The following is a 13,973-nucleotide window of genomic DNA, read 5'->3' as shown; positions in this document are numbered from 1 at the left end:
ACCCCCCCCCCCCCCCCCAATTCGAACCATAAAACATATTGTAATAAATGTTAAGGCTTCTGCAAACTGAAAGATACTCTAAACGGTAACGCTGGAGGTGACTTGAAAGGTTCAATGGTCCACTCGATGTCAGTGTTGCTCTAATTTTTGATTTCAAGTTTCAAGTCCAGCCCAGGATGATTACGCGTAGGTTTGTATTGTCCTCCTTTTATCCTGGATGGTACAATCCGAAATGGCATTTAAGTATGCGATCTGTTCTCCGTGTGTTTTCAGTTAAATAGTATTGTATTACGCAGATAAATTGTACATTGTTGTTTGTAATCGCCGAGGATATATTTCTGGCAGTCTCACAGTAATTGTTCTGTCATGGAAGCCGGAGGACAAAGGCGCAAATGGGCGTATTGGTCGATTGCTTTGTGTTTCTCCTTGCTTCTGTGTTTTGGACAGCAAGTTTCAGCGCAGATAAAATATTCTATTCCAGAAGAATTGAAAGAAGGATCCGTTGTAGGACATATTGCTAAGGATCTTGGCCTTGATGTCAGCACTTTAGTAAACAGGAGATTCCGTATTGTGTCTGGATCAAAGGATACTCTTTTTGAGGTAAATCAAAACAATGGCGTCTTATATGTGCATAAGAAAATTGACAGAGAGGAGCTGTGTGATGGAAATGGCGCATGCTTGATTAATCTGAAAATGGTGGTCGAAGATCCCTTGGAAATTCATTATGTTGGAGTGGAGGTAACTGATGTTAATGATAATTCACCCACATTCACAGAAGAGGAGGAGCATTTTGAGATTGCGGAACACACACCCACAGGGACGCGTTTCCAAATACAGACAGCACGAGATGCTGATACGACTGTGAATAATGTCCGGTCTTATAAACTGAGTAATAATGAGTATTTCGAAGTTGAGACTAAGGACAGACATGACGAAAAAATACCGCTTTTAGTTTTAAAGAAAGCACTTGACCGTGAAAACGCCGCAGAACATAGATTAATACTAACTGCAATCGATGGTGGAAATCCACCACGGTCAGGAAATCTTAACATAATTGTTACTGTCCTTGATGTTAATGATAACCGCCCTGTGTTCAGTCAAGACTCCTATTCTGTAATGGTAAAAGAAAATGCTGCTATCGGTACGATTTTGGTAAAACTTGATGCAACTGACTTGGACGAAGGTTTAAATGGTGTTGTAGAATACGCCTTTGGAAGAAACCTGAAGCGTAAAGTGCAAAATCTGTTTATACTCGATAGTGCAACAGGTGAAATTCAGATTAAAGGTGTGCTGGACTTTGAGGAAACAGAATTGTACAAGTTAGACGTACAAGCATCTGATAAAGGCCAACCACCCTTAGCAGCAGAATCCGTCGTTATTATTAAAGTAGCAGATATAAATGATAACGCTCCTGAAATAGACCTCACGTCTCTTTCCAATATAGTTTCCGAGGATTCTAAACCTGGGACTGTAATTTCATTGATTAGCATCAGTGACAAAGACTCCGGTATAAATGGAAAGATAATTCTAAGTGTTTCTGATAATGTTCCCTTTGAGCTGAAACCATCAGTTCAAGAGAATATTTATTCCCTTGTAACTAAAGGAAAATTAGATCGAGAACTTGTGTCCCATTATGACATAACAATAACAGTCACTGATTTAGGAAAACCTCCGTTATCTTCGTTTAAATCTCTGAGCGTTCAGGTATCAGATGTTAACGATAACAGTCCTGAATTTTCTCAAGATCCGCTTGAATTGTACTTAGTAGAAAATAACGCACCTGGTGCCTCCGTAATGTCTGTGAGCGCATTCGATAAAGATTTAAATGAAAATGCAATGATTACTTATTATATTATTAGAGGGGGCGCTGCACAAAAGGATATGGCCTCTTTCCTCAACATTAACTCTGAAACGGGAGTTGTTTACGCCTTAAACCGCTTTGATTTTGAAGTAATTAGAAAGTTTCAGTTCCAAGTTTTTGCCTCAGACTCTGGAACTCCGTCTCTGAGCAGTAACGTGACAGTGAACGTGTTTATTCTGGATCAGAACGACAACGTTCCAGTGATCTTATATCCAGTCAGCGCTAACGGTTCTGCTGAGGGTGTGGAAGAGATTCCCCGTAATGTGAACGCAGGTCATTTGGTGACTAAAGTCAGAGCCTATGACGCAGATATAGGATACAACGGCTGGTTATTATTTTCACTGCAGGAAGTTAGTGACCACAGTCTCTTTAGTTTGGACCGCTATACAGGACAGATAAGGACCCTTCGCTCATTCACAGAAACAGACGAGGCCCAGCATAAACTGCTCATACTGGTCAAAGACAATGGGAACGTTTCACTCTCAGCAACAGCGACTGTGATTGTCAAAGTCGTGGAGCCCAAAGAGGCTTTTGCTGCTTCTGATGTGAAAAACGCAGTAAAAGACGAGGAGGAAAACAACGTGACATTTTATTTGATCATCACTTTGGGCTCGGTTTCAGTGCTTTTTGTCATCAGCATCATCGTGTTGATTGTAATGCGGTGCTCTAAATCGACAGACTATTCGTCCAAGTATTTACAGGACACAAATTACGACGGGACTATGTGTCACAGCATCCAGTACAGATCTGGAGACAAACGGTACATGTTAGTTGGACCCAGAATGAGTATCGGCTCTACTTTAGTCCCGGGCAGTAATGGAAATACTCTAGTGATCCCAGACCGCAGGAGGAGAGATTCTGGAGAGGTAAGAATGACGATTTTTTTTCTTTGTATGCAATTACTAACTCGTACAGCTTCACAGACAGACGACAAAATATGTTTCTCATAAAATTGATGAGCTAACTGCAAGTTAAGAATTTCTGACAATTGTTTTGCTTTGCAAAAAAGTACAATGTGCATGCTTTACCGGATGTCTAAATGTTTGCTGTTGTTCCAAGTAGCGACAGCGTAGAGGGAGCTGTCCGCTGCGCTGGTGCTGCAATTAGTTGCGGTTTTCTTAAGAGTCGACTGGATTTCTAGTGAATTAAACGTGGCTTTATTGTGCTGTCACACACGTCTGCACGAGTTTTTTTGGGTGATATCTATGCACTTTATGACATTATGTAGGACGTAGGTAAGTGGGACACTGAATGCAATTATTTTACGTGGTTTTATACATTATGTGCTCAATGAAAAACTTTTGAGGATTTGTCTTCATGTAGACCACCCGATGTCACTGTTACTCCAGTATTTGTATAGGAGATTACGTCCAGCCCTGGATGATGATGCGAAACGGGCTGTATTGTTCCTCACATTTGTGAGGAAACATTTGCGAGCTGATGAACAGTATAACGGTAACAGGCTGTGCTAACTGTATTAACAGTGAATTCATTTTGTTTCGCATGATGTATCTAACATTATATTGTGGCATCTAATCATCCAGAATATACTGATCTTTGGAATAACGTTGCGGTGAACGGTCGCAATGGAAGCCAGAGGACAAAGGCGCGGATGGGAGCGCTGGTGGATTTGTCTGTGTTTCTCTTTGCTTGTGTGCTTTGGACAGCAGGTTTCAGCGGAGATTAGATATTCCATTCCAGAAGAGGTGAAAGTGGGATCTGTCGTCGGAAACTGTGCTAATGATTTGGGTCTTGATGTCAGTACATTGGCGGACAGACGGTTTCGTATTGTGTCTGGATCTAATGACGCTCTTTTCCAGGTAAATCAGAACAATGGCATCTTGTATGTGGATAAGCACATTGACAGAGAAGAGGTGTGTAATGGAAATAGCGCCTGCTTGATTAATTTGAAAATAGTTGTCGAAAAACCCCTCGAGGTTCATTATGTGGAGGTTGAAATCACAGATGTAAATGATCACTCTCCTTCTTTCCACGATAAAGACTTCTATCTAGAGATTTGGGAAAACACCGTTACTGGAACACGATTTGAACTTCAAACTGCTCGAGATCTGGATGTGGGAGTTAATTCAGTTCGACATTACCAGCTGAGTAAGAATGCGCATTTTGATTTGGAAATTAAAGATAGTGTATACGGAGATAAAACACCTTTCTTAATATTACAGAAACCATTAGACAGGGAAATCACTGAAATACACAAGTTGCTACTAACTGCAGTAGATGGCGGAAATCCACCAAAATCAGGCACTCTTAATATCACTGTCTTTGTTCTGGATGTAAATGATAACCGACCCATATGCAATAGCGATACCTTAACGATAACACTGCGTGAAAATGCAATTATTGACACTGTAGTGATATTTATAAATGCAAGTGATGCGGATAGTGGTCTAAATGGTGAAGTAGAATATACATACGGTAGAAACATGAAACCAAAAATACGTGAAATATTTCAATTAGATCGGACGACTGGCGAAATACGAGTTAGAGGCTTAATTGACTTTGAAGAAAATGAAATCTACAGTTTGATAGTAAGGGCATCAGACAAAGGGATTCCTCCTACTAACACGGATTGCCAGCTCATCATTAAAGTCGAAGATGTAAATGACAATAAACCAGAAATACAAGTAACATCTCTTTCAAATGTAGTTTCGGAGGACACAAAAATTGGAACTGTTATTTCTCTCGTAAGTGTAAGTGATAAAGATTCTGGAATCAATGGAAAAGTTGTGTGTAGCCTTTCTGACAGTGTGCCATTTGAATTAAAACCGTCTGTTCAAGATAACATGTATTCCCTAGTAACAAAAGAACGTTTAGACCGAGAGTTAGTGTCTGAATACAATATCAAAATAACAGCAACAGATTTAGGTAACCCTTCTCTGGCAGCGTATAAAACTATATTTTTACAGGTGTCAGATGTAAATGATAATATCCCAGAATTTTCGTCAAATTCTCTAGAGCTTTATTTAACTGAAAATAACCCTCTAGGCGCTTCTATATTTTCTGTCAGTGCATCAGACAGAGATATTAATGAAAATGCTGCCATAACTTATCATATCATCAGAGGTGGTCGGACACAGAACGATATGGCATCTGCCATGAATATACATTCTGAGACTGGTGTTATTCACACGCTAAAGAGCTTTGACTTTGAAACTGTTAAAACATTCCAGTTCCATGTTGTTGCTACAGACTCTGGAACTCCGTCTCTGAGCAGTAACGTGACAGTGAACGTGTTTATTCTGGATCAGAACGACAACGTTCCAGTGATCTTATATCCAGTCAGCGCTAACGGTTCTGCTGAGGGTGTGGAAGAGATTCCCCGTAATGTGAACGCAGGTCATTTGGTGACTAAAGTCAGAGCCTATGACGCAGATATAGGATACAACGGCTGGTTATTATTTTCACTGCAGGAAGTTAGTGACCACAGTCTCTTTAGTTTGGACCGCTATACAGGACAGATAAGGACCCTTCGCTCATTCACAGAAACAGACGAGGCCCAGCATAAACTGCTCATACTGGTCAAAGACAATGGGAACGTTTCACTCTCAGCAACAGCGACTGTGATTGTCAAAGTTGTGGAGCCCAAAGAGGCTTTTGCAGCTTCTGATGTGAAAAACGTAGTAAAAGACGAGGAGGAAAACAACGTGACATTTTATTTGATCATCACTTTGGGCTCGGTTTCAGTGCTTTTTGTCATCAGCATCATCGTGTTGATTGTAATGCGGTGCTCTAAATCGACAGACTATTCGTCCAAGTATTTACAGGACACAAATTACGACGGGACTATGTGTCACAGCATCCAGTACAGATCTGGAGACAAACGGTACATGTTAGTTGGACCCAGAATGAGTATCGGCTCTACTTTAGTCCCGGGCAGTAATGGAAATACTCTAGTGATCCCAGACCGCAGGAGGAGAGATTCTGGAGAGGTAAGAATAGCAGGTTCATACTAATTACAGCTACCATTTTGCTTTGATATTGTTATGCATTATAGTTTTAATTTATGGAATATGTTATGTCTTTAATTAGTTATGATTTCACAGCACAAAATCTTGTCCAGTAGCCTACTTTGTTTGACAGCTTTTACTGTCTGATCGTATTGCAGGGAGCTGTTCATTTCGTTCCTGATTAAATTCTTTTATTTTTATTTTTACGAAGGCATTAAAAATGTAATTGGTAGCAAATTACTGAAAATATACATGTAAACTCAAATCTCATTATTTATTTTTTTTGTGTGCTTTTTTTCAGAGGTGTATTTTATACTGATTATTTTATCTTATTTGTATGGGCATTCTTACGAAATCACGCATTTTTGTCTTAGCTATATGAGTACTTTAAATTTATTTATGTTCATGATCCGTTTAAATTGCTACATTTTTAGTTATAGTGATATTCAATTTTATAATGGTATTTTCACTTAAGTGACTCTTGTAATGGGTTCGACAGGGGATGTAACGCTTTATTGTGCACGATACAGAGTTGCTAAACCCTCCAGAATAATTCATAATATTTAAGAGATTAGTTGTTTGAAATGAACAGTAGACCGCTCGGTGTCAGTATTGCTCTATGATATGATGGAGAAATTATGCCCTGCCCTAGATGGTGACATGCGCATTGCTACATTGTTCTGTACATTTCAGGAGCCACTGTGAGCCGAAGAAAACTATAGTGCTTACGGTGGGCTGACGATGCGACATAAGACATAATTTGAACTATTTCCTGATTTCTGGTACTACACGGCTTATCCTGTTGAGAATAATCACGGATAATACATATCTGGTTCTGGAATGCTCTTGCTGTAATCACTCGCGATGGATAAGGATGGACAAAGGCGCATATGGGGATACTGCTGGATTGCTTTGTGTTTGATGATGCATTGTGAACAGCCTGTTTCAGCACAGATCAGATATTCTATTCCGGAGGAAGTGAAAGTGGGATCACAAGTGGGAAATATCGCTAAAGATCTCGGTCTTGATATCAGTTCGTTAGAGCACAGACGATTCCGTATTGTTTCTGGATCTAAGGACAGCTTTTTCCAGGTAAATCAGAACAATGGCATCTTGTACGTTCATAAGAAAATCGACAGAGAGGAGATTTGTGATGGCAATGGCGCATGTTTGCTAAACTTAAAGATTGCAGTTGAAAATCCACTCGAAGTTCACTATGTTGAGGTTGAAATAACAGATGTTAATGATCACTTCCCCGCCTTCCACGAAAAAGACGTTCACGTAGAAATTGCAGAAAATACTGTAAAAGGTTCTCGCTTCGATCTTCCAACCGCAAGAGATTTAGATGTTGGGGTAAATTCTGTTCGGTCCTATCGGCTCGGACAAAATGATAATTTTGAGATAGAGGTAAGAGACAGTGAATACGGAGATAAAAGTCCTTTTCTGCTTTTACAAAAACCCTTAGACCGGGAAAGTCAAGAGAAACACGTCTTAACATTTACTGCCATCGATGGTGGAAATCCACCAAAATCAGGCTCTTTAAATATAACTGTCTCGGTCCTCGATGTTAACGACAACCGTCCAGTATGCAACAGAGACACATACACTATTTCTTTGAAAGAAAACGCCTCTCCCGGTTTTACTGTAACATTTGTTAATGCAACTGACCCAGATGAGGGCGTTAATGGAGAAGTTGAATATACTTACGGTAGAAACGTGCAGCGAGAAGTACATGATATTTTTGATCTGGATAAAGTGACAGGTGAAATACGTGTCAAAGGCAAAATCGATTTTGAAAAGAACGAAATTTATAGCCTAAACATTAAAGCATCTGATAAGGGACGCCCTCCTACGAACACTGACTGCAGAGTTGTAATTAAGATTATTGACGTCAATGATAATGAACCTGAGATTGAAGTAACGTCGCTTTCTAATATTGCTTCTGAAGACTCAAAGCCAGGGACAGTCATTTCTCTTATTAGCATAACAGACAAAGATTCAGGGATTAATGGTAAAGTTGTTTGCAGCTTGTCAAAGAATGTACCGTTTGAGCTGAAACCATATGTCCAGCAGAACATGTATTCTCTTGTAACCAAAGAGAGTTTGGACCGGGAGGCTGCGTCCCATTATGACATCACAGTAACAGCTACTGATTTAGGCAACCCAGCTCTTTCATCTTCAAAATCTCTGAGCATAGAGGTGTCCGATGTCTCTCAGCAACAGCGACTGTGATTGTCAAAGATATGGAGACCAAAGAGGCTTTTGCAGCTTCTGATGTTAAACACACAGTAAAAGACGAGGAGGAAAACAACGCGACATTTTATTTGATCATCACTTTGGGCTCGGTTTCAGTGCTTTTTGTCATCAGCATCATCTTCTTGATTGTAATGCAGTGTTCTAAATCGACAGACTATTCGCCCAAGTATTTACAGGATACAAATTACGACGGGACTATGTGTCACAGCATCCAGTACAGATCTGGAGACAAACGGTACATGTTAGTTGGACCCAGAATGAGTATCGGCTCTACTATAGTCCCGGGCAGTAATGGAAATACTCTAGTGATCCCAGATCGCAGGAGGAGAGATTCTGGAGAGGTAAGAATAACAGATTAATTGCAATTACAGCTATCATTTTGCTTTGACATTTTTATACTGTATATGTAGTATGCCGTTACATAGTAATGACCTCACAGCACAAAATCTTGTTCAGTAGCATACTTTGTTTGACAGCTTTTGTCGTCTGATCGTACATATCCTAAGCGTGCAGAAAGTTGATCACTGCGTCGGCGATTTTTATCTATTTATTTATTTATTTGCATTTCGTAGTTAAGAAATAAAGTTACACTGTCAATGGTCAGAAATGACTGAAAACATGCAATCTTAAATCCCATCATTTCTAGATTTTTTTTTCAGATGCAATCACGCATTTTTGTCTTTGCTTTATAAATAATTTTAAAGTATTTATGTCCATGATTCGATTGAACTGCTATTTTTTTCAGCTATGGCACCATTCAATTTTTTTATGGGATTTTCACATTAAGTGACCTTTGTAATGGGTTCAACAGGGAATGATACACTCTAAAAAATGCTGGGTTGTTTCAACTCAATGTTTGGTCAAATATGGACTAACCCAACTGCTGGGTTAAATTTTGGTTACATTTTTAAATTAACTTTTTGACCCAACAGTTGGGTTAGTCCATATTTGACCCAACATTGGGTTGAAACAACCCAGCATTTTTTAGAGTGTACAGAGTTGCTAAATCCTCCAGAATAATTCATAATATTTAAGAGATTAGTTGTTTGAAATGAACAGTAGACCGCTCGGTGTCAGTATTGCTCTATGATATGATGGAGAAATTATGCCCTGCCCTAGATGGTGACATGCGCATTGCTACATTGTTCTGTACATTTCAGGAGCCACTGTGAGCCGAAGAAAACTATAGTGCTTACGGTGGGCTGACGATGCGACATAAGACATAATTTGAACTATTTCCTGATTTCTGGTACTACACGGCTTATCCTGTTGAGAATAATCACGGATAATACATATCTGGTTCTGGAATGCTCTTGCTGTAATCACTCGCGATGGATAAGGATGGACAAAGGCGCATATGGGGATACTGCTGGATTGCTTTGTGTTTGATGATGCATTGTGAACAGCCTGTTTCAGCACAGATCAGATATTCTATTCCGGAGGAAGTGAAAGTGGGATCACAAGTGGGAAATATCGCTAAAGATCTCGGTCTTGATATCAGTTCGTTAGAGCACAGACGATTCCGTATTGTTTCTGGATCTAAGGACAGCTTTTTCCAGGTAAATCAGAACAATGGCATCTTGTACGTTCATAAGAAAATCGACAGAGAGGAGATTTGTGATGGCAATGGCGCATGTTTGCTAAACTTAAAGATTGCAGTTGAAAATCCACTCGAAGTTCACTATGTTGAGGTTGAAATAACAGATGTTAATGATCACTTCCCATCTTTCCCAGAAAAAGACTTGCAGATTAAAATAGCGGAAAACACTTTAAAGGGCACTCGCTTTGGTCTTCCAACCGCAAGAGATTTGGATTTTGGCGTTAATTCTGTTCGATTTTATCGCCTCGGACAAAATGATAATTTTGAGATAGAGGTAAGAGACAGTGAATACGGAGATAAAAGTCCTTTTCTGCTTTTACTAAAACCCTTAGACCGGGAAAGTCAAGAGAAACACGTCTTAACATTTACTGCCATCGATGGTGGAAATCCACCAAAATCAGGCTCTTTAAATATAACTGTCTCGGTCCTCGACGTTAACGACAACCGTCCAGTATGCAACAGAGACACATACACTATTTCTTTGAAAGAAAACGCCTCTCCCGGTTTTACTGTAACATTTGTTAATGCAACTGACCCAGATGAGGGCGTTAATGGAGAAGTTGAATATACTTACGGTAGAAACGTGCAGCGAGAAGTACATGATATTTTTGATCTGGATAAAGTGACAGGTGAAATACGTGTCAAAGGCAAAATCGATTTTGAAGAGAACGAAATTTTTAGTCTGAACATCATGGCATCTGATAAGGGACGCCCTCCAATGGATACCCCAGAATGAGTATCGGCTCTACTATAGTCCCGGGCAGTAATGGAAATACTCTAGTGATACCAGACCGCAGGAGGAGAGATTCTGGAGAGGTAAGAGTATGTGAACTATATTAAACAACACTTTCTCAGGCTTACTGTCATCAAATTTGACTTTTTTTTCAGGATCTAATTGACTATGTGGGATATTTTATGTTCTGACTAATAAGATTTTTTTGTTTTTATTCAGTGTTGCTTGGGAATTAAGCGTTGAACGCTGGAATAAATATTCGTTGTCCATGGTGCTGAAAGGTTTCACCTTTGTAGGGTAATAATCCTTTCGTTTCATAGTTTGTTTGAAAAATACTTTTTCACTATGTATATTGTTCAAATGTTATGAATTGTCTTGAGTTGAACAGTATTTCAAAATTTATTTTTGAAATATTGTTTTTTGTTTTTGTTTTTTACGTGAGAGTCTTGGTACAAAAGGAGTCTCTCTTTTTGAACCATGCGGTGTCAGTGTTACATTAGGATATGAAGTAGAGCTTTGCCCCTGCCTATCTACATGTGGTGCGCATGGCTGTTCCGTTCAGTTAAACTGTGACAGCAGCTGACGAGTATATCGCGAGAAGCGGAAATATAAATGTTCTAGAGTTTTATCGATGTAATTTAATCAAGATTGTTGCATCTGGGAATAGGCCATTTCAACTGAACACCACCGTTATTTGTTTTAAGCTGTTTTAAAGGAATTCTTAACGATGGATGAACAAAGGCGCAGATGGCAGAACTGGTGGATGGCTTTGTGTTTCTCTTTTCTTCTCTGCTTCGGACCGCAGGTTTCAGCTCAGATAAGATACACTGTTCCAGAGGAAATAAAAGAGGGATCTGTTGTGGGAAATATTGCTAAGGATCTGGGACTTGACGTGAGTACTTTGGTGGACAGACGGTTCCGTATCGTCTCTGGTTCTAAAGATGCGTTTTTCCAAGTAAATCAGAACAATGGCGAATTGTATATTCATAAAAGCATAGACAGAGAGGAGCTTTGTGATGGAAACGGTGCATGTGTAGTAAATCTAAAAACTGCGGTCGAAAATCCTTTAGAAATTCACTATGTTGCAGTTGAAGTAACAGACATAAATGACAACCATCCTAGTTTTTCTGAACAGAATCAACATTTCGAGATTGCAGAGCACACCCCTTTAGGAACGAGCTTTCAGCTGCACGCAGCACGAGACCAGGATGCCTCACCATATTCTGTTCGTTTGTATAAATTGAGTCAGGATGAAAATTTCGAGATTTACATCAGAAACAGCGATGAGGAAAAAATCCCCTTTTTAGTGTTGAAAAAACCACTCGATCGCGAACATAAGTCAGAACACCTGCTAATTTTGAAAGCCCTCGATGGTGGAAACCCTCCAAAATCAGGTACCCTTAACATAACCGTTACTGTACTGGATAGTAATGATAATCGTCCCGTGTTCAGTCAAGACACATATTCTGTCAGTTTACAGGAAAATTCCCCAATTGGAACGACTGTGATTAAAATAAATGCATCTGATAGCGACGAGGGCCCAAACAGTGAAATTGAGTATGCGCTTGGTAAAACTTTAAAGCGCAAAGTTTATGACATATTTCAGTTGGATCGCATTACAGGCGAAATCAAGGTTAAAGGCGCGATAGACTTTGAGGACACAGACGTTTATAAACTGGATGTTCAGGCTTCAGATAAAGGTCAGCCTCCTTTGTCTGCCCAAGGTCGAGTTATTATAAACATACAAGATATAAACGATAATATGCCTGAAATTGAGCTGACTTCATTATCTAATATTGTTGCTGAAGACTGTAAACCTGGAACAGTAATTGCGTTGATTAGTGTCTCAGATAAAGACTCTGGTGTTAATGGTAAAGTTGTATGTAGTCTCTCAAAGAATGTTCCTTTCGAGTTGAAACACTCTTTTCAAGATAATATGTATTCACTGGTGACAAAGGGGCGTTTGGATCGTGAACTTGTGCCTCATTATGACATCACAATTACAGCAACAGATCTAGGCCAGCCGCCCTTATCATCCATCACAACTTTAAGCATCCAAGTAGCAGATGTGAATGACAACCAGCCTGAATTTTCTAGTAATTTCCTTGAGCTCTACATATTTGAAAATAATGCTCCTGGAGCCTCCATATTCTCAGTGAGAGCATCTGATAAAGACGTGAATGAAAATGCCTTGATATCGTATCAAATAAACAGAGGTGGAGTGACACAGAACGACATGACGTCATTCTTGAATATAAATTCAGAAACAGGAGTTATTTATTCACTTAAAACTTTTGATTTCGAAGCAGTTAAAACGTTCCAGTTCCAAGTTGTTGCTACGGACTCTGGAACTCCGTCTCTGAGCAGTAACGTGACAGTGAACGTGTTTATTCTGGATCAGAACGACAACGTTCCAGTGATCTTATATCCAGTCAGCGCTAACGGTTCTGCTGAGGGTGTGGAAGAGATTCCCCGTAATGTGAACGCAGGTCATTTGGTGACTAAAGTCAGAGCCTATGACGCAGATATAGGATACAACGGCTGGTTATTATTTTCACTGCAGGAAGTTAGTGACCACAGTCTCTTTAGTTTGGACCGCTATACAGGACAGATAAGGACCCTTCGCTCATTCACAGAAACAGACGAGGCCCAGCATAAACTGCTCATACTGGTCAAAGACAATGGGAACGTTTCACTCTCAGCAACAGCGACTGTGATTGTCAAAGTTGTGGAGCCCAAAGAGGCTTTTGCAGCTACTGATGTGAAAAACGCAGTAAAAGACGAGGAGGAAAACAACGTGACATTTTATTTGATCATCACTTTGGGCTCGGTTTCAGTGCTTTTTGTCATCAGCATCATCGTGTTGATTGCAATGCAGTGCTCTAAATCGACAGACTATTCGTCCAAGTATTTACAGGACACAAATTACGACGGGACTATGTGTCACAGCATCCAGTACAGATCTGGAGACAAACGGTACATGTTAGTTGGACCCAGAATGAGTATCGGCTCTACTTTAGTCCCGGGGAGTAATGGAAATACTCTAGTCATACCAGATCGCAGGAGGAGAGATTCTGGAGAGGTAAGCGAATTTTAGGAACATAACAGAAATTATTGTATTTTTTCTATAGCCCTGGCTTTCTGTAGCTGATACATTTAGTATTCGATTTAATTTGGATTGTGTAAAATTAGGATTCAAGCTGAACTTTTTGTTTGTTTGTTTTGTTTTCCCGAGGGAGTTGGTAAGATAATGAGATCAGAGGGAATAAAACAGTCACTAAGTTATGTTTCTGAATTTAGGAAAGACATGGATCACTGCCTATGGTGCTGGGGGTTTTTTTGTATTATTTTGTTTACATTATAATGTTTTCTGTATTGCTGCTGTGTTTACGTGTATGTAGACGCGCTGCATGAAGCTACTGTGCAACAATGCAGTGCACTACAGCTGTGAGATCGCGAGGTGTCAGTGCAATCCTAGAGTACGGCTCATGACGTCAAATACGGTTATTACCCCCCCCCCCCCTTCTCCAATATTCCTTGTCTCTCCCTTCCGCT

The 13,973-nt window shown here is 39.8% G+C and overlaps 4 protein-coding genes across 4 annotated transcripts; all 4 read left to right on the top strand.

The window, feature by feature from the left end:
• Nucleotides 1-366: 366 nt before the first annotated feature.
• On the top strand, nt 367-3,221 carry LOC107596389 (protocadherin alpha-8-like). The gene is made up of 2 exons (XM_016287112.1): nt 367-2,727; nt 3,168-3,221. Exons 1-2 carry the CDS (start codon nt 367-369, stop codon nt 3,219-3,221), a joined length of 2,415 nt encoding a protein of 804 aa, XP_016142598.1.
• A 43-nt stretch (nt 3,222-3,264) lies between these two features.
• Nucleotides 3,265-5,835, top strand: LOC107596388 (protocadherin gamma-A5-like). Its single transcript, XM_016287111.1, has one exon. The coding sequence runs from the start codon at nt 3,448-3,450 to the stop codon at nt 5,833-5,835; it is 2,388 nt and encodes a 795-aa protein (XP_016142597.1). The 5' UTR covers nt 3,265-3,447.
• A 705-nt stretch (nt 5,836-6,540) lies between these two features.
• LOC107596387 (protocadherin gamma-A11-like) lies at nt 6,541-8,061 on the top strand. Its single transcript, XM_016287110.1, has one exon. The coding sequence runs from the start codon at nt 6,694-6,696 to the stop codon at nt 8,059-8,061; it is 1,368 nt and encodes a 455-aa protein (XP_016142596.1). The 5' UTR covers nt 6,541-6,693.
• A 2,941-nt stretch (nt 8,062-11,002) lies between these two features.
• Nucleotides 11,003-13,622, top strand: LOC107596386 (protocadherin alpha-8-like). The gene is made up of 2 exons (XM_016287109.1): nt 11,003-13,500; nt 13,611-13,622. Exons 1-2 carry the CDS (start codon nt 11,146-11,148, stop codon nt 13,620-13,622), a joined length of 2,367 nt encoding a protein of 788 aa, XP_016142595.1. The 5' UTR covers nt 11,003-11,145.
• The last annotated feature ends 351 nt before the right edge of the window (nt 13,623-13,973 follow it).

The sequence above is a fragment of the Sinocyclocheilus grahami genome, unplaced genomic scaffold, assembly GCF_001515645.1.
Source record: "Sinocyclocheilus grahami isolate Dianchi unplaced genomic scaffold, SAMN03320097.WGS_v1.1 scaffold218.1, whole genome shotgun sequence".
NCBI classification, from domain to species: domain Eukaryota; kingdom Metazoa; phylum Chordata; class Actinopteri; order Cypriniformes; family Cyprinidae; genus Sinocyclocheilus; species Sinocyclocheilus grahami.
This window is presented reverse-complemented; position numbering and strand designations above follow the sequence as displayed.